The following is a 26,165-nucleotide window of genomic DNA, read 5'->3' as shown; positions in this document are numbered from 1 at the left end:
ATCTGTATGTGTATGGCTGTCCGTAGTTTGGGGCAGTTTTCTTCTAGGATTAGTGGCCTGGGATTCTTCTCCTTCGTTCACACTCATCAGAAGTGATCTGGTCTTTTCATGGTGTCTCATAGTTCCTGAATATTTCTGTTCTGTGCCTCTTTTGATTTTTTTTTTATATTCTTTGCTTGAGCCCTCTAGTCCCTCCCCTTTATCGCTGAGTCTGGATATTCTGTCTTCTGCTTGATTCCTTCTATTTATCAGGCTTCCTCTGAGTTTTCTAATTGGGTTGTTGAGCTTCTCGATCCCACCATTTCATCTTGAGTTTCTTCGGTATTTTTACATCCTTACTGAATTCCATTTTCAAATCCTGAATTGTTTCTGTCATTTTCTTCAACCTGTATTTATGTTTCTTGGGCATCCCTCAGGCATTTATCTCTTTAAGTTTGTTGAGCTAACTCTTTTTTAAAAAAAATTTATTATGTATCTAATGTTCTGTGTGTATGCCTGCAGGCCAGAAGGGGGCACCAGACCTCATTACAGATGGCTGTGAGCCACAATGTGGTTGCTGGGAATTGAACTCTGGAACTTTGGAAGAGCAGGCAATGCTCTTAACCGCTGAGCCATCTCTCCAGCCCTTGAGCTATCTCCTCATGTCACCTTTAAACTTCTTAATTCTTTAATTATGTTTATAATTGTTCCTTTGCGTTCCTGACCTCGGGGGTTCATCTAGGTGATTCTCCCAGAAAACATTTCTACAAGACTGGTAGGTTTTGTCAGGAATAGGCTTACTATCCTAACTCTTCATTTTTTGTGTGGGTGTTTTGAGGAGGAGACCTGAGCATTTGGACTTCTTTCCTTGGTGGGAATCTGGTGTGGACACAAAAGACTGGCACTAAGAGGCTGGGCAGAGCATAGGGAGGGTGCACAAGTCTGAGCCAGGGCCCTGGTTGTGGGCCTGGGGTAGGTATGGGGATTAGGAAGGTGAAGGCAGAGACGTGTCAGGTGGAGTCACCAAGCTGGATTGGTACACCAGACTTTCGGACTGGGACAGACCTGAAGGTTGGATGCGGTGGGTTGGATAAGGTCAGGAGGACACACGGATTGGGATGGAATGCAGGATATCAGTCCCGCCCGACCCTGAGGTTGAGGATAGCATAGACAGGTTTCCCCAGGATAGGCCAGGGTACTTGGTGTGGGACCTGGACTAAGTCCGAGGACTGTGAAGGGCACAGGTGGGGAAGGTTGGGTGAACAGTACCCAACCTGGTCTGAAGTCCAGCTATGCAGGCTGGGCTGTGCCTGGAGATTGGTTATAGCACAGGCAGAATCAGATTAGGAAGACAGGACACTGAGCTGGTGCAGAAGATCATAACTAGCTTTTAAACCAAATGCTGCATAAACGCATAGGACAAATACAGAGAACCTGAGCCGTGAAGCCAGGCCTCACACGGAGACTGCACAGCTCTGCCTCTGTTTGATAAGGGGGTAAAGGAAAGAGCCTTTGTGTTTCCAGCAGAAAGGAACCCAACGTGAATGTCTGGGAAACATATTAGCTTCTTTATGCTGTGAAGTCATTAAGACCGTCTAAGACATTTTTAAATATTATTTTATTCAGTCTGCAGACCTTAGCTGTGGTAGAATTTTTAGTATCCTATGCTGGGAAATTCTCTAAGACCAAGGCCCAGTAATAGATCAAAGTATGAGCATTAGAAGGATTGCTTCAGCTTTGTTCTTCTTGCTTTCAATGAGGACAACTTTACAAGGATAAGAAATACGGCACTGAGGAATTACCAATAATTCTGCCTCCACTGTAGGATCAGAGGTATAAATAACCCAAGGGATGTCCTGAAGTGGCCCCATCCTATCCAGATATTAGGGATATTCAGGAACCCTGGCTGAGCCTTTGTCTCCTGTTCAGTTACATGTAGGTCAAGGGCACAAACACAAAAAAAAAAAATTGTTGTAGGCAATGCTTAACGATCAGGTTGACCAGGCTCAGAACTCAGAGCACCTAACTCAAGCATCTAAAGGCACTCTTGGGACATTTCCTTATTTATTGAGCTAGCTCCATGCTAGATTCTGTTTAAGGCACTGGCCTCAACACTGGTGAAGAGGCATGATAAGGGAGCTCCCATGTGACCAGGAAAAGGGTCACAACTACAGATAGTAGTGGTGATAGCGTATAGGGAGAGTGAGTGGACAGATTAGTGGTTCACTCCAGGACTTGCTTCCTCGGGGCGGGGGGTCAGGCAGCAGCAATGTAGGCTGAAGGTGCCTGTCTGCAGAGCCTCTAGTTCCTGGAAAACTTTGACTCTGACTCAGGGAATCTTCTGAGTCTTCATGCATTGAGTCCTCAAGCAAGCCAGGAAAACTAGAGTGTTGGGCTTACTTCCAGAGACAAGACACGCCCCCTGCCCACGGGAACTCTCACCGGTGAACAAATTCTACAGAATTCAAATATAAGTCAAGTCAAAGGAAAGACCTTGCACCATAAGAAATGAATAAACTGACGCCAAATGTACAGCAAGTTCTCTGACTATAAGGGAATCAAACTCTGACTGCATGACTGAAAGGCAGCAGAGAAAGTACTGAAGTTCACATGCTAAGCGGTATATACCTAAGCCATGCATGGTAGCATGCATCTACAGGTCCCGCTGCTCAAGGAGGCTGAGGCCAGAGGAGCACTTGAGGTCAAGAGTTCGAAGCCAGCCTGGACAATATACCAATACTCTGCAACCCTTCCCGCCCCCTTCCAAAATAAATAAATAAATATGTAAATTTTTTTTTGAAATATGAAGCTAAACAAAACTGAAATGCAAAAATCAAAATCTGCAGGGTGGAGCTGAAAAAAATCTTACATGATTGGAGTCAGTCGCTTAGAAAACCACACGAATGAGTATGCCCCAGTGTATATGCAATGCAAATCAATCTGGTGCACCAGTTAGCTGCTGCCAGCAAATCTAAAGATCACAGGGACGGATGCAGACAAGTACACGGCAAACCCAACACCCAGTGGTGGAAGGAAGTCTCAGTACAGTATAGCTGGACAGGAAAGGGACTTCTGCAGCCTCATAAGCAACATCGACAGGACAAGAGCTGGTGTCTTACTCATGGCGGAGGCGGGAGTCCTCCCAGTGCGACCAGAGAGCACTCTTGCCACCTTATTATGCTTGCCGTAATGAGGCGGGTGGAGGAAAAATTAAAGGGATATAGATTGGAAAGGAAACAAAACAAAACCACCCCCACTACACATGCTTGATGTTCTATATTTAAGATCTCAAGAATCCCATTTAAAAAAAAAAAAAACTCCCTTGAGATCAGGAAAATGACAAATCATAAAACTAGCCTAAAAATTCCTCTCCCTGTGCTGACAGTGACAGCCTGGACAAAAGAACATGGAGTGCCAGCTACCATTGCTGCAAAGAGAAGGAAGCGTGAAGATTTAGCACAACTGCATAGTGCCTGCACAATGACTTTTTTAAACAAAGCCGAAATGAATTAGGAGATAGACAGACCATGCTCACAGACTGTAAGAGCATATAAAGTGTATATGGGACAAGAATGATTGCCACACCGAGCAGCTTGGGGGAACTGCAGCAAGTGAGAGATGCCCCCCCCACACACTGTGCAGACAGGACACACCTGCCACGATCAAGACAGTGTGGGAGGGGATGGATAAGCACTTAACCAACGTGCCAAGACAAGGAACTGAGAAATAGGCCCCACAAAGCTCTAATTGTTTTTTAAATGATTTCTTAGATAATTTATTTTAAGCATTTGATTGTTTCACTCATACATAGGTCTGTGTAGTATGTGCATGCCTGGAAGCAAAAGAGGAGGTCGGATCCCTTGGGACAGTTGTGGACAGTGGTGAGCCTCCATGTAAATTCTGGGAATTAAGCCCAGGCCTCTGCAACAACAACAAATGCTCTAACCATTGAGCCATCTCTTCAGCCCATGCAATGTTCCCCTTTTTAAAATTTTATACAGGCACCAAGCAATTCATCAGAGGAGAGAGTGCTCCCTTGATAAATGGTGCTGGGATAATTGATGGAGCAGCCATGGACAGGAGAAGAAACCACCATCTAAGACACACATAGATACCAGCTCAAAACTAAAACTTTAAACACTATCCATAACTTATAACTGAGCAATACATTCTTAGACATAACACTAAACCATAATCTCTAAGACACACAAACTTCATAAGACACGCTAAAAGAATATTTACAAAATGTATATCCAACAAAGCTTTGCATATTTGTATCTCAACTATATAAGCACTCAAAACGCAACATTAAAAATTCAGTTACAAAATACTTAGATGGAAACTTACAGACAGCTCACTAATCTGTTCCGGCCCTCTTACACCTGATCTTGTTTGATCAGTACTCAAGATTCCGCAACTAAATGGAGACAGTTGCCTTTTCTACCTAAACTAAGGGACATTCTAATCCTTAGAAATCACACCTTCCAACTTCACCAACTAAAGTTGAGTCTATCAAAGTAGCTAACGAACTGTCCTGACTATGGGTGCTGGTAGATCATAGGAAGCAGGCATGGTCATTACCTCAAATATTATCAGAGTGTAAACCCCCGTGAGAATGGCCACTGCGATGGTCACTTGTGCTTCAACACTCGCCCCGAGGAACTGATGGGCCAGCAAGAGAGGAACGAGGCGACTCTGCCGGAGGGAAGCCTGGATACTGATCGAAACAGCCTCCCTGCAAAATAAACCAAAGGTCTTGAGGCTGACTGGGTACACCGTGAATAATTACTGTACTTCTTCAACATCCTTTCTAGCAAGCCAGCATGGCCAGAGCCAGAGCCCAGGGTATTATTCCACAGTGGTTCAGCCAAACGCACAATCTCACAGACAAAAGAGCCCTAAGTAGAGGCCTAAAACGCAGTGCCCAATCTTTCTGGGACACTCTTTAGATTTTTGAAGGTGCCACTCAGCAATTGGCCTGCAGATGGCAAAGGGTTTAGTCATTCATTTTCCTTATCCTTACCAACGTAATGAAGTGCTTCAGCTGCTAATACAGACACTCACCAGCTAGTTAAACTTTAGTCCCCGAGAGTGTCAGACAGTGCCTAAAATGGGAAGCCTGCGGACCATCAAAAGTGTGACGTTCTGAAACAGAAGAGCTTTCCTAAAAGTCTCTCCATCTTTAACTTTGGTGAGCCTCGTAGTGTCAACTCCCACCCCAAGTGAACTCCTAACTCCCCAGACCTCAAACACGATTACGTAGAGATGGTTCTTAAGGAAGAATGTTGAAATGAAGTCATGAGGGTAGGTCTTAATTCAGTGGGACTTGCGTCCTTCAGCAGAGATAAGGACCCAGATATACAAGGAAGACAAAACAAGATGATGTCTGTGACCCAGGAAGACAACCCTCAATGTACGCTAAGCCTGTCAACAGCCTGATGTCCAATTCCCAGTCTCAAGTTCTGAATAAATACATGTGATGTTTCAGCTGTCCAGGGCACACACCCTAGCTGGTCATAACCACAATGGTCATAACCACAACCACAGCACAGGTGGAAGAGAGTGTTTTTAGTTAAATAAAAAGCCAAAGAAGGATAGTGTTTTCTATTTCCATCCATTTGTATGCAAAATTCAAGAAGTCATTGTTTTTTACTGCTGAGTAGTACTCTAATATGTATATATTCCACACTTTCTTCATCCATTCTTCCATTGAAGGGCATCTAGGTTGTTTCCAGGTTCTGGCTATTACAAACAAGGCTGCTATGGACATAGTTGAGCATATACTTTTGTTGTATGATAGGGCATCTCTTGGGTATATTCCCAAGAGTGGTATTGCTGGAATCAGGGGTAGGTTGATCCCGAATTTCCTGAGAAACCGCCACACTGCTTTCCAAAATGGTTGCACAAGTTTGCATTCCCACCAGCAGTGGATGAGCGTACCCCTTTTTCCACAACCTCTCCAGCAGAGGCTATCATTGTTGTTTTTTATTTTAGCCATTCTGACAGGTGTAAGATGGTATCTTAAAGTTGTCTTGATTTGCATTTCCCTGATCGCTAAGGAGGTTGAGCATGACCTTAAGTGTCTTTTGGCCATTTGAATTTCTTCTGTTGAGAATTCTCTGTTCAGCTCAATGCCCCATTTTATAATTGGGTTGATTAGCCTTTTACGGTCTAGTTTCTTGAGTTCTTTATATATTTTGGAGATCAGACCTTTGTCAGTTGCGGGGTTGGTGAAGATCTTCTCCCAGTCAATGGGTTGCCGCGAGGGGTGCACCCACACACTGAGACAATGGGGATATTCTATTGGGAACTCACCAAGGCCAGCTGGCCCAGGTCTGAAAAAGCATGGGATAAAACCGGACTCGCTGAACATAGCGGACAATGAGGTCTACTGAGAACTCAAGAACAATGGCAATGGGTTTTGGATCCTACTGCACGTACTGGCTTGGTGGGAGCCTAGGCAGTTTGGATGCTCACCTTAATAGACCTGGATGGAGGTGGGGGGTCCTTGGACTTCCCACAGGGCAGGGAACCCTGATTGCTCTTCGGGCTGACGAGGGAGGGGGACTTGATTGGGGGAGGGGGAGGGAAATGGGAGGCGGTGGCAGGGAGGAGGCAGAAATCTTTAATAAATAAATAAATTTAAAAAAAATAAGAAAAAAGAAGCCCCAAATCCCCACTGGGTACAAGAGATGATATCCAGGATCCCCAAAGATACCAAAACCAGGATACTCAAATCTCTTATATGAACTGCCATAGTACTTGTATGCTATTAGTAAAATTGAGGATTGACGAAAACATGCCTTCCCTTTGAAATGGGTACTGAAGTCAGCCCTCTTTTGTCCTGACCAGGACAGTTACAGTGTCTCCTGCAGAGGTTTGCGCTTGATGGCTGCACTGAACATCTGAGTACCTGGCTCAAATCGCATTACTCATCTGTGACTATGTGTGCCCAAGTGTGCGATAGGCTGAACTTCCTTAGGCAAGTGATAGAGTTTATGTGTGCCATTTCAAAAGTCAGTCCTGGAAACTCAATCTGCCAGTTACGTGTTGATCATGTTTGGGGAGGTGCGTAGGTTTAGGTGATTCCTCAAATGGTACCTGTAGCTGGGGGAGAAGAGTGCCCCGGGCTGGCAGACTTGCTCTGTCTTGCCATTGGATGCCACCAAAGGCTCCACTCTATGTCAAGAAGATGTTGACCCTGTGCTCCTGGCCTTCCCAGCCTCCAGAACAGTAGATAAAGAAACCATTATTCCTCATAAGTCAGTCAGTCAGTCTTGGGTACGCTGGTGTACCCGCAGAAGACAGAGAGGAGACGATAAGCCTTACCCAGAAAACTCATCCCGAAACCCCAAACCCACCTGCTCACGATCTCAAAAGTTCTGCTCACCAGCGTGTGCTCGCTTCTTGGATTTAAAAGGACAGTCCAGTTGTGAGTGGCCTGCAGAAGTCAAAATTTACAATTGTAGTAAGTCTTTGTGAATAAGCACCATTAAACATAGTTATATCTTCTGTGCGGACACACTTTTTTGCAAATATTCTTATCTAATTCTTGAATATAGGTAGAACCTGTGGTGGGTAAGGAAGGCCAACAATACTGATTTATGGAGTAAAATAAATCATTAAAATGTACTGGAATTATTTGAGTCTTAGGTAATCTTTTAGTCCTCTGAGGCAATTTAAAAAATGCCTCCTTAGAATTGATTTCTGCTTACAGTCAGGAAGCACAAACCTGCCCCAAGAAACCCCAGCACCCTGTGTCACAGCGATCATCCTCCCACAGAGCTGAGCTGGAACCGCAGTGGCGGCAGACAAACCTGCCCTGAGCCAGCATAGCAGATGGCAGCCTCGTGAACCAGAGAGGAACCTTCCAGGGGGAGGACGGGTCTCCCTCACAGATGGAGAGAAACCAGACAGAACACAGAAGCTCTACGATAGGTCTCTGCAGAGAACCTCCTGCCTGAGGAAACAGAAATCATCCACAAAGACTCGGGGGCTTGCAAAGATGGTGTCTGAGGGAAATGTTCTCTGTGTTTCTGAAGATGGATGTGTACGTGGGCATGCACAGAGATGGATGTGTATGTGGGCATGTGCAGAGTGCCAGCGTGTTACAGGAAGCCTTCTGGCCAGAGCAAGGACAAGTGATACTACTCATTTGATCTGGACAATAACTACGCCAAGAAGGTACCTAGACAATAGACCTTACTTGTAGTTATCCATAGCATAGCGGAGAATCTGTAATAATGACGTGTGGTGGTAAAATAACTTTGGAATGTGCAACTTTCTGCCACAGAGACGATGAATATAAGACATCAGTGTCAGTGACTCTGATTCGATTATCACACTTTGTGTGTAGGTGAGTATCAAACTATTACACTCTGCCATATAAGTATATATGCATAGTGTGCCAATTAAATTTTTTAATTGTAGAATAACGTTTAAAGGCATCAACTTGCACCCCATGGTCTTCGACATTAGAGTCAATAGGCACAGGGTAGACACATCTGCCCCCCTCGTTCACTACAGCGGGCTGTGCACCTCACATGGGAATTTAGTTTCTGTCTTAAGGTCATTCTATGATTTAGAATGCTAACGGTGTACCAGCCTTTGATAGTTACCATCCTTGGTTATGATTAGACTTTTGTCCTGAGGACTACGATCTGCAGAACAGGAAAATGTAAGAGGCACAGCCTCGCACATAAACAGGGCTCCCTTCCAATGGTTGGTGACACCAGGGAAAACTCCTGAGCACAGGACATATCTTACAGGCAGGTGTTCCCCGTGGGTGTCCAGTGAAGTCACAGACCCCGGGACTTGGGGACAGGTGAGGCTCCATAGAGAGGCATCGTGCCTTTGGTGCCTAGACTCTGATTGCCGCTGGCTCTCCTCCTGCGAACAGGTGCATTTTCAGAATGGGAGCTGAAGGCAGAGTTCTGTGCAGGGCCCTACAGACACATGGCTCAGGGACCTATGGGCTCCGCAAACACAGGTGTAGCCTCCACCTGTCCTCTGTGACGTCAGCCGAGTCCCAGACACATTTGCACTTTACAACAAAAACTGCCAACATCCATAATGCTTCTCTGAATAAGCGAGTAGAAATTTGTATTGCAAGAAAAGCTTGCAGGTGTGATTTGACTGCGATGGCATGGGAAAATAATTTCAATGACAAAGAGAAAGAAAAGCATCAATGGTTTCGCTAATAACGGAGTTCCTGCCTTTTGGCTTCCGTCAAATCCACTCAACAAGAAGCTCAATTTATGATGAGGTGTAGTGAGATTTTACAATTCCTTTCAAACAATTGAGGAAGTATAACCTGTGGTCTCCGCCGCCTGCTGCCCATTGGGTCGGCCTGGGTCACCACCACCACGACATGCTCTTCTTTCCCCGAACCGCTTGGTCCACCAGCCATCAGGGGCCCTGCCAAGTCCAGTTGAAGCATTACGGAGTCCATGTGGCCGCTGAGGTTCACAGCTGAGGGCGGATCAAGGTGAAGTACAGAGCAAGGAAGGAGCGCCTACTAACCCATTGACCCCGTCTCAAGACACACCCCTTCCTAGGAGAGCTCCGGAAGAAATGTCCGTCCAGCCTTTCTCCAGGCCCTGTACCCTGAGCCACTTATCACTCCAGTCCCTCATTACGACACATCCGATTGGTTTTAGGCAGCTCTATCATGCTGAACATCTGTTGCTTGAGTTCTGAATACTATCTACGCAGTGCTCATGCCTGTCTTCTTGCTTCCCCTGTTACAGCTAGCATAAAATTCCCGTCCAAGTTCACGCGCCCGTATAAGGCCAGATTCTCTCATGAATGAACTAACACATGCGCTCATCTAAGTCATCGGGTCTCAAACCCCTGCTTGCAAGCTGAGAAACCACAAGGAGGTTTAAAAGCACTCTGAAACTGGCGAAAATCAACGGTGTCCACGGCAAACGAGAAGGATCAGGATAAGAGGCCCCTCCCACTTCACAATCCTTTCCAGGGCACTGGGAGGGCCCAGCGCCCTCTTCCCCTCAACCCCCACATCCCTGCCCGAGTGTTGTACAAACATAAGAGCCCATGTTCCTCATCTGCCTTGACCCGCAGAACCTCCCACCTCTGCTGCCAGGTCCCAGTACCACGGAGTGTGTAAGAGCGACAGCCGACTGTCCAGGACAACTAGCCCAGGCATTTTGAGCCAGGTCTCCAAAGCCTTCAGGAAGAGCTTGCTGGGTTCAGGATTTACCAAAGGTCGGTGCCTTCGGCCCCTAGAAGTGCAGCTGGTTTATTGGAGGGAGGGTAGCTGCGAGATTCCCTTTGCGTGCTGGCCAAAGTCTTTCAGTAAATGGCTCCTTTTCTTTTTTATTTTATTTTTTTTTAATTTTCAAGGCATACTGCTTTTAAAGTAAAGGAAATGTTGGGTGAGCCCTGTGATCTGTGTGACAGCTGCCCCACACTGCTCGACACTTGGGTTTAGAAGGAAAAAACGGAAAATGGAAGTCACACACGGAGCAAAATCTACCAAAAAAAAAAAAAAAAAAAAAAAAAAGGTTCAAGAGACCCTATTGCTCTGCCAGCCTGAATCGGTTCCTATCCTGGTCTTTTTCCCAAGCCGGACTCAGAAAGTAGAACAGTGCCACCTAGAGGCAAATCTCAGAAGAGCAGCGGGCATCTCTCTCGGGTTATCTGTCTACTGCCTGGTAAAACAAAGCCTTTGTCCTCGAGTGAAGCCGTTATTCTTCTTCTACGAATGCTCAAATACCTGACAAGAACAAACTCGAGAACAGAAAAAATTAAGTCTGGCTGTCATTTTGAGAAGACCTAGTCTTCATGCTGGGGATGGCAGGTGGTTCCATTGCAGTGAGAACATTCTGGAAGAGAAGCTGGGGCCAACAAGGCTGGGCTATAACCCTCAAGGCCCGCTCCACTGATCCACTGCCTACAGTAGGTCACGCCCCTCAAAGATTCCACAACCTCTCAAAATAGTGCATGAGCCTTTGCGGCGGGGGGGGGGGGAGGGTAGGGGCGGCACTAGTTGGGAGGTGACCGGGTGACTTAAAAAGTCCAGGAGCGGGGAAGACGGGAGATGGAACTTTAGAAGGCAGGCGACTTGCTTCTCTAAGGCAGGGGACAGTCTCCCCAGGAGAGACCTGGTCTTCCACATTGTGATGGAGCCATTAACACAGGCTCAGTATCACCAGGCCCAGAGTCCCTGCTTGCTCAAACTTTGGCCCTGTTTCCGACTGGTCCCTTCCTTGGTCTGTAGGCAATCCTCTTCCCAAGGATTCCTCTTCCTTTGCCATAGTTACTTTGAGGGTCGATTTGCCTGGGTTACAAGATTTCCAGGTATTTGGTTAGTCATAGTCACTGGGTACGCCGTGAGTGTGTTTCTGAAAGAAATTAACCTTTGAACTGGTGGACTTCTCCATGAAGCTAAGCGCCCTCCATGAAGCTAAGCGCCCTCCCGCAACAGGTCAGATCTCATCCAACCCACGAATCCAGGTGGATGAGGTCCCTGAGGGGAGGCAATCCCCTTGCTCACAAGCGAGCCCAATCTTCTTCTCCTGGTCCAGGCTCAGGCCTTGGATCTTAAACTGGAACACGAACCACGGCCATCCCAAGCACCCAGGCCTTTGAGTTCCACTTGGGCCTGCAGGTGGAATTCTTAGTTTTCACAATCATATGAGTCAATGTCTTAAAATAATTTTTATATGTGTGTGTTTGTATATGTATATAGACATATACACTTGTTTTGTATATCTGTGTTTTGTTGTCTAATGTATGGGGTCCTGTTCAGAGACCCTAAAAGGGGTAATGGAGGAAGCTGTCTTCATTCCCTACAGGGTTTTCCTCTACATTCATTGGTAGCTCTGGCCACAGCTCAAGGTGTGCCGAGGGGCAGAAGGGAGCTTGGAAAGAGAAAGGGAGACAAAGGATGAGGTGTTGAGAAGGAAGGCGAGGGGAGAGGTGGAGAGAGGGAGGGAAGGGGGGGGTAAATCTAGTAACCTGTGGGCAAAGGGTCTCTGGCCTCTGCTCCTTTCCATAGTGACCTGGGAGCCCCACCACCCTCTCCCATAACAAGCACAGACAACAATTCAGGGACAAAGGACTTCAGGTGCCTGCAATTACAGGTTTCTAAAATAAACCCTGCAATTACTGAGCTGACAGAGCCTGACTGCTACAAGGGAACGCAGATGTTCACAAGGAAGACATAGCCTTGTTATTCCCCAACTGAGGGAGAGCGGCTCTCCAACCCAGGGGCCTTCCTGTCCCAGCACACGGCCCGTGCCTCTCGCCTCAGCTCCAACCAGGAAGGCTGGCAAAGGTCAAGAAGGGAGAATACAAGAGCTGTGCTAAATTCTCTTTCTTCTAAGAACTTCCCTCCGAGGTCAGAACCCCATTCCGCCCCAACACACCTTGTCTGTTTCTTAGTTCTGGTGTTTTAAGATAGGGTCTCACTGTGTAGTAGATTGTCCTCTCCTGCCTGAGCTTCTCAAGTGCTAAGATCATGACAGTCATGCCTCACCCACATCCTAGAACTGAAGGGGAAAAAAACAATCAAAAATAATAAACTAGAGATTCAAGCATGCTTCTGTGATGGAGGTGGTTCTTGTATCTTATCTGTTGTTTTTATTGGTTAACTAATAAAGAAAACTGCCTTAGCCCATTTATAGGCCAACCCTTAGGTGGGTGGAGTAAACAGACAGAATGCTGGGAGAAAGAAGCCGAGTCAGGAGTCGCCATGATTCTCCCACTCCAGACAGACGCAGGTTAAGATCTTTTCTGGTAAGCCAGCTCATGGTATTACACAAAATATTAAAAATGGGTTAGATCAATATGTAAGAGCTAGCCAATAAGAGGCTGGAGCTAATGGGCCAAGCAGTGTTTAAAAGAATACAGTTTCCGTGTAATTATTTCAGGGCATAAGCTAGCCAATGCGGGCGGCCGGGTGCTGGGGACACAGCCCCGCCGCTCTCATTACAACTCTCATTACAACACTTCTGTCTGACAGTTCAGAGAATACGGCCCTGGCTATGAGCTAGGTATTGAGCCCTGTGCCCTACCACAAAGAACATAATTCTTCCAGGCAAGCCAGAAGACCCTGGTTAACAGCTACCCCTACATTATCTCTGCTCTGTAAATCCCCCATTTGTTCAAAAAGACTAGAATGTAGAGTTGTTGTCTCTGTAAAAATGTCTAACTGATTGAAACGTAACTTGGAGACAGGATCCTAAAAGCAACGTATATGTGGAAGTCCATTTAAGGATGCGATGTGATATCTCAAAGCTATTGAAGTTATGGAAGATCTGTGTTCAGGGCTGAGGCTCCTTGAACCTGGGCGCATTGGTCAACCACTCGCTAAAGAGATTTTTTTTTTCATGTTATCTCTGGGTGCTTGGAGGATTTTCTGCAGGGAGACATTTGTCTGCTGTTTCAGCCTCTTCTTCAAGGCTAGCAGAACTTCCCTCCATGGAGCATCTCCCTACACCTCCTGCAGCCCACAAATCCCCAGCTGGAGTAAGGCCCAAGAGGGCCACACAACCCTCACTGTGCATTTAGAGACTAGCGTCTTGGGAGAGAAGCCATTGGAAATCTGTGGTGACAGTGAACTTGTTCTGAGGAGCCCACAATGAAAATGAAATCAGCCTCCATGGAGCAATAATTGTCCTACATCCCTGTGATGCGGGAGTCCCTCTGTGTGCTGTAATTATCATTAATGAATAAAGAAACTGCCTTGGCCTGTTGATAGGGCAGAGCTTAGGTAGATGGGGAAGATGGAACTGAATGCTGGGAGGAAGACGGGCAGAGTCAGAGAGATGCTATGGAGCCGCCACCAAAGTCAGACATGCCTAATCTTTGCCAGTATGCCACTGCTACATGGCGATACACAGATTAATGGAGATGGGTTAAATTAATATGGAAGAGTTAGCCAATAAGAAGTTAGAGCTAATGGGCCAAGCAGTGTTTTAATTAATATAGTTGCTGTGTGGTTATTTTGGTTCTGGGCAGCCGATATGAACAAGTAGCCTCCTCCTACATCCCTGAACATCCCTGCCCTCCTGCCTGGCTGTCCCCATCTCTCCCACCTCTATATTTTCTTTTTCTTCTTTCATCCAAATGTGCAAGTTCACCCAGAAAACAGAAAATGAGCTCCCTGCTACCTGTATTGCCCAAAACACATGGGCCACTGGGCAGGACAGGCCGTGAGCCCCTTGGGTAGAGACTAGACACAGAAAGATTGTCAATAAAGAGCTTTGTGGGGGTGCTTTAGAATAGACGTGGCACACCATGGGGGAAGGGTAAGAGGGCTTTACCTGTTGGTTTCTAGTCTCCCCCTAAACTGCTCCAGCTGTGTAGGATGCCCGTGTGACAAGGATTTTCCTGTTGGTCCTCACAGCACTGAGTCCCATCCCCTGCTTCTGACCCCTCTCTCTGTGAGTCTCACTGAAGACAGGATCCAGCAATTGTGCAGGGCCTGAGAGGGTTTGAAGTCACCCAGTGGTAGGGTAGGGAGAGCAGCATCTGGGTGCTGGGGCCAGGATGAAGCCAGTGCATTGAAGGAAACAGGGGGAGGAGACGGCAGGGGACAATCTTGGATTTTTTTTCAACCAAGGAAGAGAGAGAGAGAGAGAGAGAGAGAGAGAGAGAGAGCAAGAGAGAGAGAGAGAGAGAGAGAGAGAGAGAGAGAGAGAGAGAGAGAGAGCCAGAATCCTGACTTTTCAATCGTACTCCCAGCATTTGGAATTGTTTTGGAATTGTGCCCCCTCTTCCCTCCCTCTTTCTCTCTACCTTCACTTGCAGGCTTCTCTCAGCAGCATCTCCTTGCCCGACTATGCAGGTTCCCCAAAGTTAGGCGCCCCTGTTCCAAGGCACCACTCATCACGTCCTGCATGGCATGGTCCCAGGAACCCGACTGGAGGAAGTCGAGAATGAAGAAAGTAAGGCAGACACACAGAGAAAAGCTGGGATCAGGGCGGCTGTGCTCACTGAGGCAGAGGGCACCAACTCTACAGCCCAGAAACTCAGTACATTATTTTGTTCAGCACGAGGGGGAGGAGTTAGCTCATCTCAGTGGGAGGTCTCTGTAGGGAGGAGTATTGGGTTGCGGAAATATAAGAGGAAGCTATCTATAGTTGTCAGTTTTTACACACACTCAGTATCTGCACACAATACCCATGGGTCTAAGACCCTGGAATCCTTGACATGGCCATGTTCAAGTCAGACAACACACATGTTCACTCGCGGCTTCCAACACTCCCTACCCAGCTGCCTTCTGACCAGGTTTACCTCAACCCTCCAAGTACTACAGAGGCTAAGATATTCTCTGTCTCTACCCTTAAAAACTGCGGAACTCCCAGTATCCGACTATCCTAACGATGGTTTTCAACAGAAGATTCCAAGGCAAGAGAAAATGAAGAGACAAAAGCAGCAACTAGAAAAGGAAAGGAAGCTACCATTGCAGTGGTATGGATGACTGCAGACTCACAGTTAAGGAGGGACATAAAGGCTTCTGTGACAACCCTTATCCCTGCCCCAAAACAGTAACAGCCTAGACAGAAAGCCTTCAAAGAAAACTCTTAAAAACTGTGATGAGGATACCACAGTTGATGACTTCCGGTGAGGATGGGGTAGAGAAGGTATCTATTTTATTTAAGGGGATGGCTACTGGGAGCTTGACCATGCTCCCTTGAGTTGATGGGCAATACAAATTGGCTTGATTTTGTTTTGTTTTTCTTCTTTTTTTGTGGGAAGGAGGTCAGCAGAGCTGAGCAGGGGAGCAGACCTGGGAGGCCTGGGAAGAGAGTGTGATCAGGGTTTATGATGTGAAACTCTCAAACAGTTGATAAAAATATTATGTTAAAAAAAAACTGCAGCCACACAGAAGATACAGCCAGAAGGAAGACCCAGAATGCAAAGACAAGTCACTAGGAATCACCTGTACTGGAATGCTAAGGAATGGGGTGGACAGAGGCACAGGACAGAGGACAGATGAGAAGCCTGGACCCCCTGTCCCCCAGATAGCTCCCAAAGAAACAGTGCATGGGGGGCTGGAGAGATGGCTCAGAGGTTAAGAACACTGACTGTTCTTCCAGAGGTCCTGAGTTCAATTCCCAGCAACCACATGGTGACTCACAACCATCTGTAATGAGATCTGGTGCCCTCTACTGGCCTATAGGATATATGTAGGCAGAATACTGTATACATAATAAATAAATCTTATTTAAAAAAAAAGAAAAAGAAACAGTGCATGTACCAGGAACACTGGCTCTGACCGTCTGTGCTTGACCCTTTGATGGGAGTCATCGTTTCTAAATGACTTTGCCTTGTGCCTGTCGATGGCAACAGGTGACTGCTACCCCACGCATGCTTTGGATACAGTAGTTTTCCATTGATGACACAGCCAACAGCTGCCAGATCTTCCCTTGATCAGGATACAGGCTGAATAAAATCTGTAACCATCAAAAATATTTAATTAAATATTTATAATATGAACACCATAGGTCCTATATAACTTTGACTACTGTTAAAAACAGACGTGTGATTTATGCCTAGAAATTTCACTAGTTTACCCTAATAGCATTAGAACATAAAAATATTTGTATTCATCGTCCTGGGTTAGCTACAGTGAGCCTTGATTATTGATGCTTTACAGTTAAGGACTCACACTTCCAAGTTTTGCTTTGATATTCCCTAAATACTCAGTCACAAATTAGACCGCCAGATGTGTATATGAGTTATTTTATCACTTAGAAGAACAGAGGAATATACCTCCGTGACCTTTGCTAGCTTGCTTGTGGAAATCGCAATGAACATTATTAATTAAATTCAAGTGAATAAAGAAATTAATGATAAGATGCCATACTACGGAAATTCAAAGCAATTTCTCAAATTCTTTCAGATGTGTCTACAAGAGAGAGAAAAGAAAGTCCATTTCCCAAATTAAAAAGCCTGAAGCCTAATGATTGAGCTCAAGTTGCCTTTGGGGCCCGAGGGAAAGTTGGTGAACCCTGACCTCTCCTTTGACTCTCAATCTCTGCTCGGCAAAGGCTTCAGCACCACACAGTTGCATGAGTGGAAACAGAAGAGAACATTAATAACCGAAGCATAATTAAACTGTGAGTCTTCCCAAGTTCAAGACCATTGTTTGCATTTCATGTTGCCGGGGACCACTGAGCCCCTCCCTCACAGATCTTAGGAGCTGATTGTATCCCATTCGGGCAGAAAGAATGAGATGCACCATTTTTCACTGACTACTTCTTACAGAGAGATATACAGACTCCTGCCTGCACACAGAAACCCAACCAGTGCTGCTAAGGGCAGACTTTCCTCACCACCCCTCAACCTGCCATGTCCATCCGCACTCGGCATCTTCTTCAAAGAGGTCAGAAACTCTGCAGTCAGTGCTAACAGGAAGTCCCAGGCCTCAGGTCCAGAAGCTCAGGCAGTCAGTGCTAACAGGAGGTCCCAGGCCTCAGGTCCAGAAACTCTGCAGTCAGTGCTAACAGGAGGTCCCAGGCCTCAGGTCCAGAAACTCTGCAGTCAGTGCTAACAGGAGGTCCCAGGCCTCAGGTCCAGAAACTCTGCAGTCAGTACTAACAGGAGGTCCCAGGCCTCAGGTCCTTCTGCCATCCATCCCAAAGCACACAAGGGCTGTGTCCACTCAGGATGACCCCCAGCACCCACACTGATATCCCAGCACCCACACTGATCCAATATCAGGTCTGGGAGATACTGGTACTCACAGAACACACCACCACAAAAACAAACAAGCCCGTGACCTTCATCCACCGCACACAGCACCTGCAAGAGAAAAGGGGGACCCTGAGCCACGCACAGTACAGTGTCTGCCTGAGATGTGAAGGAAGCGGAAGGTATAATATGATGGGACAGCTTGTTATCATTTTGTTCACTAGCTAAGTTCCCTATGTGTTAGAAAATCATTCTGGAAATCTGAAAATGGTAAACTTTTCTTTTGCATTCTCTTAGACTAAATGAATTGAACAAATAATTATTTCACATTTCCAAATTGTGTTTCAACAGCTCCTACTTCAGTGGGAATCTAAACAGCATTTGTTTTTAAAAGTATGAAATATAGCCGGGCGGTGGTGGTGCACGCCTTTAATCCCAGCACTCGGGAGGCAGAGGCAGGCGGATCTCTGTGAGTTCGAGACCAGCCTGGTCTACAGAGCTAGTTCCAGGACAGGCTCCAAAGCCACAGAGAAACCCTGTCTCGAAAAACCAAAAAAAAAAAAAAAAAAAAAAGTATGAAATATAATTGAGGTATCCTAGGTGTAATATTTTTTTTTTCTTTATGTAACTGGCAGACAGCACAACTGACAATTCAGAACGAAACGTTTCTTGCAAATGTCTTTGCCGTTCATGCCTGGTACCACTCCACAGGTCCTTTCAGGGTAATATATGCTTGCAGAAAGCTGAAGTATATGACATCTGTGAGCAGATGACTAAACATGCCTCTGGAGTTGCTTTGGGTTGCAGGTAAGTCTTTTTTTTTTTTTTATTTTTTATTTTCGAGACAGGGTTTCTCGGTAGCTTTTGGTTCCTGTCCTGGAACTAGCTCTTGTAGACCACCAGGCTGGACTCGAGCTCACAGAGATCCGCCTGCCTCTACCTCCCGAGTGCTGGGATTAAAGGCGTGCACCACCACCGCCCGGCTGCAGGTAAGTCTTTTCTGAGAAACCGATAAGGAAGCAGACACTCACAAAGACATGTGAGATGAGCAAAACAAACTTAACAATCAAAATATTTTATTGTAGTCTCTGCCCAGAGGAATTCCTTGTCAAGAAGTGTGTATTGAGCAGGTGATGTTAAGGAAGCATGCCCCTGAAGTTATGGAAGGACAAGACAATCCAGAGAAGTTCTTCCATCTTGTATGCTTGTCATTTCAAAGCGAACTAGAATCTAACCTCCTTGATGCAAACTCCCATGGGAAATTACCCAGTTCTGGTCTAGGAACCCAAGGTCAGGATATGTGAGCTAACTTACCTTTTCCCATTTATGCAAACCCCCTGCAGCTAACAGCTTAGCTTGGCTTCTGTTGAACTGCTTGCTTACACAAAGACCCTCCGCCACCATGAAGCTACAGAGCGAGATGTCAGGGCCTCGTTTCTGCCTTCAAACCAAACCTCATGTTCTGGATACTCAGAGACAAGCCTGGGTCCCCCAATACTTGCTTTGGTCCCATCTGGCTAGAATAAAGACTCTCAGTTGGGCTGTAAAGTGTGAGTGGCCATCTCTGGTGGACTACTTACAACCAAGTGCCATGCTGGAGAGGAACCTCCAGTCAGAGGCATTTGTAAGGTGAATCTTGCTTGGCGACAGTGTTACTGTTGCCCCCGATGAAGCCCAGTGTTTGATTTACTTGGGTCACTGCTTTGAAAGCTGCCTGGTGTCTTCCTGTCTTCCTTACTTGCTGCCAAGTAATAAACCATTCTTCCCTCATTTGTCTTCTGACTGCTTTATCACCGATAAATGACCCTATCTAGTGAGTCACTGTGGTATAAAGAGCATTGAAGCAGGAATCACAGACAATCAAACCACTGAATGGAAAGCGACCTCACTCTGAGACAGTTGATGCCATGCCAACCTCTGAAACTACTGAACAGTCAGATGGAGAGCGACGCTTAGAGGGTCAGGGTTGGACCCTCACCTCCAATGACCCACGTAGTCAGATCTCTGAACACATAATTTTATGATTTGGATAATTTCAGAACGGATTCATGAGCCAAACATCTATTAGGCCTAAGAGGAGAGCTGAGAGCAGTCATGGTGAAGGGGCTGCCAGTGGTTAGGGGGACAGATGAGAAAGAGACAGGTCATGGTCAAGATGAAAGGAGTCCAGCCACTAGCCCTCTGCGTAACTGTTGCAAGCGTTGGGAGAATCGATAGGCTGGCTTGGTAATGACTTGGCAGGTGAGTTTCTATGAGCATAGAGAAGACACTGAGGCGTTCCACTGAGACATCAGCCTTCCCAGTATCTTCAGAAAAGACTAATCCACACACACAGTGACACAGCACCCGTACTGGACACCTTGGTGGCACTTTCTCGCTCAGCTTAGGCATTCCCATATCATCTTTGTGTAAGCCCCTAGGGGGCAACAGAGTGGAGGGAGGTCGTGTCACAGCAGGTAACGGCACAGTCGCACACAGCCCTGCCATTGTCCCTCGGCCACTTCCAGTCTTAACGGGGACTACTGGCTTTAGCACTCAAGCTCTCGTCTTTCCTTGGAACTGGGCTTTCAAACACTTTGACCTAAGAAGAACTTTAAATAAATGTGTGTGTGAAGAAGGAACGCCAACAAATAAGCTAAAATATCTGGACACTCTTATGTGGGCAGCTCCAGAGGCAGGAAGGTCCTCTTAGCCCTTCCACACACATTCCTTCATCCATGCCCACTGAATTCTGCAAGGCGGTAAATTCCAAAACACCACAGGGATCCCTAAACCAATGATTTGTCAAGAAGATGCCTGCTTAGGATGAATAGAAGATGTAGGTCACTTGGGTTTCCCATCAGGCTTCCTTGTGACTTGGTTGGTACCCTGCTGATTTTGCAGGGCTGACCCATGTGTCTCCCGTGGCCTAGGAAAGGGTAGATAGTGTTGAAGTAGAAGTGTAACCTGAATAGGAAATCTGCCTCCTCCTCTAAACCTTACACTTCCTGATGGCGCAAGGCCTCAGGGCAAACAGAAAGCCACCTGCTGCCACCTATCCACTGTCGAAGCTGTATCTTCACATCCACCTACCCCAGTGTGGAGACCTGAACTCTGAGGTGGACACTGCCTGCAAGACCCCCCTTCTCTGAGGAGGTCAACGTAGACATATCCGCAACCTCTTTGTCCAACATGCATCTTTGTTCCCAGGCAGTGAGGCCATTTTCCCAAGAATCTTCAGTGGCTATGAACTCTGGGCGATGAGCAGGCATGAACTGTGACCTGGAAAAGGAGAAAAAAAAAACTATGTTTATATTTCCTGAAATATTATTACCCTCATATACAAGATTTCTCCTCAGCTGTGAGGTACAAAATGTGATGAAATCAGTGCTGGTCTTCAAAAGAAATTGGTATCACCTAGGCCACAAATCTCTGAGCATGTCTATGAGAGAGGTTCTCAACTGGGTTAATTAAGCAGGGACAAGCCACCCGAATGTGGGCAGTCCCATTCAGTGGACTGGAATCCCCCACTAAATAAAAAGGAGACGCTGGCGGCGCTCCAGCCTTCATCTCTCTCTGCTTTTTGACCACAGGTGAATGTGACCAGCCGCCCCATGTTCCTGTCATCATGACTTTGGTGCCACGATGAATGGTACTGTGAGGCGAAATGAACCCTGTCCCTTCCGTAGGCTGCTTTGTCAAGCATCTTGTCTCAGCAACGAGACAGGACCATAGACATCGTGGCATTGTCTCATATTTCTGGCAACATGTCTTTCTTGACGTCTTTCTTTGACTCAAGTTTTGTGGGGTTGTTCGGTCTTCAGAATGAATAGCAGGCCTGCAGGAGATTTAGTTGGTTTGGTTGATTTCTAGTGCAGCTGCTTCTGGCTCAGGCCAGGCCAGGCTCCTTCCACTATGGCCTTCTCTCTGAGTGTGTGCGAGTGGTCGCTCGCTAGCCAGCCCTGCTGCATGAGTCCTGCAACAGGGTGATCTGTGTTCAGTTTTCCTCTTCCCGTGGTGGACCGTAGGAAAGTGGTCCACATGCTTTCCCTCACAGCAGCACGGCAGCGTCAAAGAGGATGAACAATTTCAGCATCAGCTAACAAAGGTTCGAGGCGGGATTATATTTACAAGGGCAAATGGAAAGGAATTTCAGACTTTGACCTAAATGTTGTGGGAACACCTCATTTTCTTTATAGCTGAATGGTGTGGGAGGTCCTTCTGTCTATGTGTTGCTTTTATTGGTTAATGAATAAAGAAACCGGCTTGTAGAAGGTAGATGGAAGGCAGAGTCAGAGAGAAGCTATGCAGCCGCCAGAGATGGATGTAGAAACTTTACCTGGTAAGCCACAGTCATGTGACGATACACAGATTACTAGAAAGGGGTTAAATTAATATGTAAGAGTTAGCCAATAAGAAGCTAGAGCTAATGGTCCAAGCAGTGTTTTAAATAATACAGTTTCTGTGTGATTATTTCAGGGCTGAGTGGCCGGGAACCAACAAGTGGCTCTCTCCCTCCAACAGCTGAATGCTTGGGAGCCTTCAGGACGGATGTACTTGACTCTTAAAAGGTTGAACCAAAGGAGAGTCTTGATATTAATTGACAAAATGCTCTTGTGATGTCAATTTAATATTAACCATAACTGAGATCCGGTGTCGCATCTTCATTTAGTTGGGCACTGGGATTCTCAATACATCATGGTTTTAAGACTTGTTCACATAAAAAATAATAATAATCATCTTATTCTTAAGGGAAAACCTAGAGCTAAGCATCAGGTTGGCTTAACCACAATGTAGTGGCCATGCTAAGTGATTTTGGAAATAGTTATCTTTCAGTTGATTTTATGACTGGGAAAGTTCCATGTGTGAAGAATAGGATAACCTTCCTCTTCATTGTTGGGGGAAAAAAACACAACTGTAGCTTCTTAATTAAAGAAACTGCTTTCTTTAAGGAAAAGAAGCCCATTGCTGCCTGCCCTGCGTGAGGCAGTGCTAGGCATTGGCACTTTTTGAGGAGTGGAAATGAGTTCTCCCCATGTGCTCCAGAGACCCCAGCATGACCAGGAGGGCTGAAGCTGAACTATCGCGTGTGGCGAGTGACTGTGTGTGTGTGTGTGTGTGTGTGTGTGTGTGACTAGCAGGTTTGGCGCATGCTCCGACCCTGTGCCATTGTCCCAGGTGCTCTGAAATGGGTCCTTCCGTAAAATTACAGAACAGCTGACCTTTCACGATCAACTGTTAGTCAAATTGAAATTGTAACAGTGGCAATGTGGTTATTTTAAAAACGTAGACAAAAAATTTCCCTACAGTCAATATCTTTAATTTCTAAGTTTTTATTTTATTTATAGATTCTTTGAGCTTTCGCACACATATACAATGTATTTTTTTCTTGGTTTTTCAAGACAAGGTTTCTCTGTGAAATAATCCTGGCTATGTATACAATGTATTTTGACCATATCTACTGCCTACTTACCTTCCAAATTCTCAGAACTCTCCACAATCCCCCTTCCAACTTTATATCATCATTTTTCCTTTATAACCCACTGATTCCAATTATTGCTTCTCATGTGTTGATAGATGTAGATCTATCCACTGGAGCATGGCAGCCCGTGAGAGGCCATGTCCCTTAAGAAAACTGACTCTTCCTCCCCCAGAAGCCACCAACTGTCAAAAGTTCTCAGTTAGAGTTGTAACTTCATGAACCTCCCTGCTCCATGTGGGAACAGACTGGCTTGATCTTATGCAGATCTTCTGCAGGCAGTCAAAACTGTCATGAGTCACTTCAATAGTACTGCACCATCCAGGAGACAGTATTTTGAAATGGTTTTCCACAGCCTCTGATTCCTTCCTCTTCTATAATGCTCCCTGGATGTTGGGAGGAGGGAGGCACAGAGACGTCCAATTTGTGACTGTGCACTCCTCAGCAATTTATTCTAGGCTTTAATTGGCTTTTATTTTCTTTTTTTTTTTTCAAGACAGGGTTTCTCTGTGGTTTTGGAGCCTGTCCTGGAACTAGCTCTTGTAGACCAGGCTGGCCTCGAACTCACAGAGATCTGCCTGCCTCTGCCTCCCAAGTGCTGGGATTAAAGGCGTGCGCCACCACCGCCCGGCTAACTGGCTTTTCTTGCTAGAGCAGTCATTATAGTACTTTTTGGGGTTCACTTCTGCGTGAAGTTGATGATGTCTTTGCTCCTCTAGCAGTGTGTATCGAACCTTCCAGCACTATGGAAGCTAGCTAGTAGGGACAAAGCTTCCAGTCTTTACCAGACTGATTTCTCTGTGTTCTGTGGGTGGTCGCATAGTCAGACATGTATGGGCAGCACAAACTGGACTCAGTGGGTTGTTGATGTTGGGTTGTTGTTTTTAATGAAGAAACAAAATTGAGTAGGTAAGGAAGAGACTGTGGATCTGGGGAATGTTGGGAGAATGGAGGAGAATGGGATCAAATTGCATTGTATGAAATCCTCATTTATTCTATAAAAGAAGCTTCTGATGATTACCACAGTTATCCATGGGTCAAAGGATAAGTACTTAGAAGGCAGTTGGAGGCTGTGTCTGTTTTTAGCCAAATGACTGGAGTAGGGTATGTATGACCACCCCAGTCACGGGGTCTTGGCCAGGATTACAGTACCAGGTATGGTCCTCTCCTGTGGAGTAGGCCTTAAACAAAAAGTTACTGTTACCCCAGGAAATTTGTGTCATTTGCACCAATGGGGATCTCTTGCCAGACTGGTCATTATTGGAGTTCATGGGGTTGATTGCCAGGTAAGCCCACCACCTCTATCTTAATTCATTTCATGCAGAAGAAAAGAAAAGAAACATCTTGTAAGCAAAGTTGCCTTGAGTTTTGGCCTTCAGCTCTCTCTGGCCTCCAGCATGAGCCCCCGCCGACACCCAAGTCAAGTCTGTGTACCCCAGAAGCCGGACAAATGCTTGTGCATTGGTTTTGTAGTGAACTGCACATTTGAAATGCAACAGCTCTTAATAGTTGAGCAAGTAATTCAAGAGAAATAACTAAAGAAATGTGTGGAATGTTTGCTTTTGGCTGTTCTTAGGAAAGGAGTAAGAGAATTAAGCGATATTCCTACGGAGAGAGGTTAAGCCTACGGATCAAGGAGGTAGCCTGTCAGAATTGTGTGCACGCATGGGTGTGCACATGTGTGAGGTCATCATTCCAGGGTTATGCCCAAAGCCTCTTGAAAATTCACAAACCACGGCGCGCGATCACAAACCACAAGTGTCCGCCATAATGGACTCTCAAGGATCTGGCAGAGAGCCAACATGCCAAGTCAAAGTTCTTATCTCAGGGAGAATTCTCCATCATCCGTGGGGCAACCAATACTCAGGACCACAGACATTTTCCAGAAAGTTAATCATTTTATAAAAAGGACGAAGAACTCACCTTTTGTTCTGTGCGGAATTCCAGAGCAGAGGCGTGTCTTCCTTAAAACACAGGTCTTTGGAGCTGGAGCTGAACTGAGCCAAAGGTGAATGAGTCCTGGGAATGACAGGGAAGGAACCAGAATCACCACGGCAGAGTGATCCCTGCTGGAATGGCGTGCTCAGTTCAGAGACAAATGAGATCTGCGGGCCACAGTTTTCTCTGAGCAGTGGAATCACGGAACTTAGGGACAGCTACAGAGGACTCTCCTCTCTGGCTTTATGCAGATCCAAAGGAGACAGCAGCTCTCACACGAGAGACCGTCTGCTAGGGGACCGATCCTCTGGGGCTCCTCTTAACGGTTTCCATCATTTAAAAATGTTAGCGTCCAGTGGGTCTCTTTTTTAGGTAGAAAAGTCTGTCTCCTGAGATCAGAATATATTCACTCGGGCAGAATGGCTCCCAGGGAACATGGCATATCAGCCACCATTGAAACAAAGCACAAGGTGGCCCTGGCTAGGATGCCCCTTTGCTATGTCGGACTGTCCAGTAAAGGAAGGGCCACGTGCACACATGAAGTAAAAGGCGTTTTCATGAGAGGTTAAAGAAGCTGTTTCCCACCTAATAACCTTACACTCTGCCGCACTCTTCTGGAGCCGGTATCATGCAGAGGTGTGGTGGCCTGGAGCAGGATTTCCCTCTGTATGCTGTGAATGTGTTTTATTACCATCGATGAATAAAGAAGCTGCTTTGGCCTATGGCAGGGCAGAGAACAGCAAGGTGGGGAATCCAAGCAGAGATAGAGGAGGAAAAGAGGCAAAGTCAGGCAGATGCCACGTAGCTGTGGAAGGAGAAAGACGCCGGAATCTTACCCATAAACCATAGCCTCGTGGCAATACACAGATTAATAGAAATGGGTCAATTTAAGATATAAGAGCTAGGTAGAAATATGCCCAAGCTGTTGGCCAGTGTTGTAATTAATATAATTTCTGTGTGATTATTTGGGTCTGGGTAGCCAGGAAACGAAGGTACAGTCTCTGTTTACAGTAGCCACCATGAGACATTCACCTAGAGGAGCAACAGTAATAAAAAACGAACACATGACACCAAAGAAGAAATTTAAGAAATATAAGTCTATTTGCCCTTTCTCATGTAGGCA

At 46.1% G+C, this 26,165-nt stretch overlaps 1 protein-coding gene across 1 annotated transcript in view; it reads right to left on the bottom strand.

Moving 5' to 3' along the window:
* Oca2 (OCA2 melanosomal transmembrane protein) overlaps positions 1-26,165 on the bottom strand; it is a 209,294-nt gene that overhangs the window by 167,309 nt on the left and 15,820 nt on the right. Inside the window, exons 3-9 of the mRNA XM_057756393.1 lie at positions 25,028-25,123; positions 20,719-20,907; positions 17,700-17,757; positions 16,334-16,406; positions 9,293-9,450; positions 7,341-7,420; positions 4,561-4,714 (exon numbers count right to left, since the gene is read on the bottom strand). Coding sequence (XP_057612376.1) covers positions 4,561-4,714; positions 7,341-7,420; positions 9,293-9,450; positions 16,334-16,406; positions 17,700-17,757; positions 20,719-20,907; positions 25,028-25,123 — 808 coding nt within the window. The remainder of the gene's footprint in view (positions 1-4,560; positions 4,715-7,340; positions 7,421-9,292; positions 9,451-16,333; positions 16,407-17,699; positions 17,758-20,718; positions 20,908-25,027; positions 25,124-26,165) is intronic.

Source organism: Chionomys nivalis, chromosome 23 (assembly GCF_950005125.1).
Source record: "Chionomys nivalis chromosome 23, mChiNiv1.1, whole genome shotgun sequence".
In the NCBI taxonomy this organism is placed as follows: Eukaryota; Metazoa; Chordata; class Mammalia; order Rodentia; family Cricetidae; genus Chionomys; species Chionomys nivalis.
This window is presented reverse-complemented; position numbering and strand designations above follow the sequence as displayed.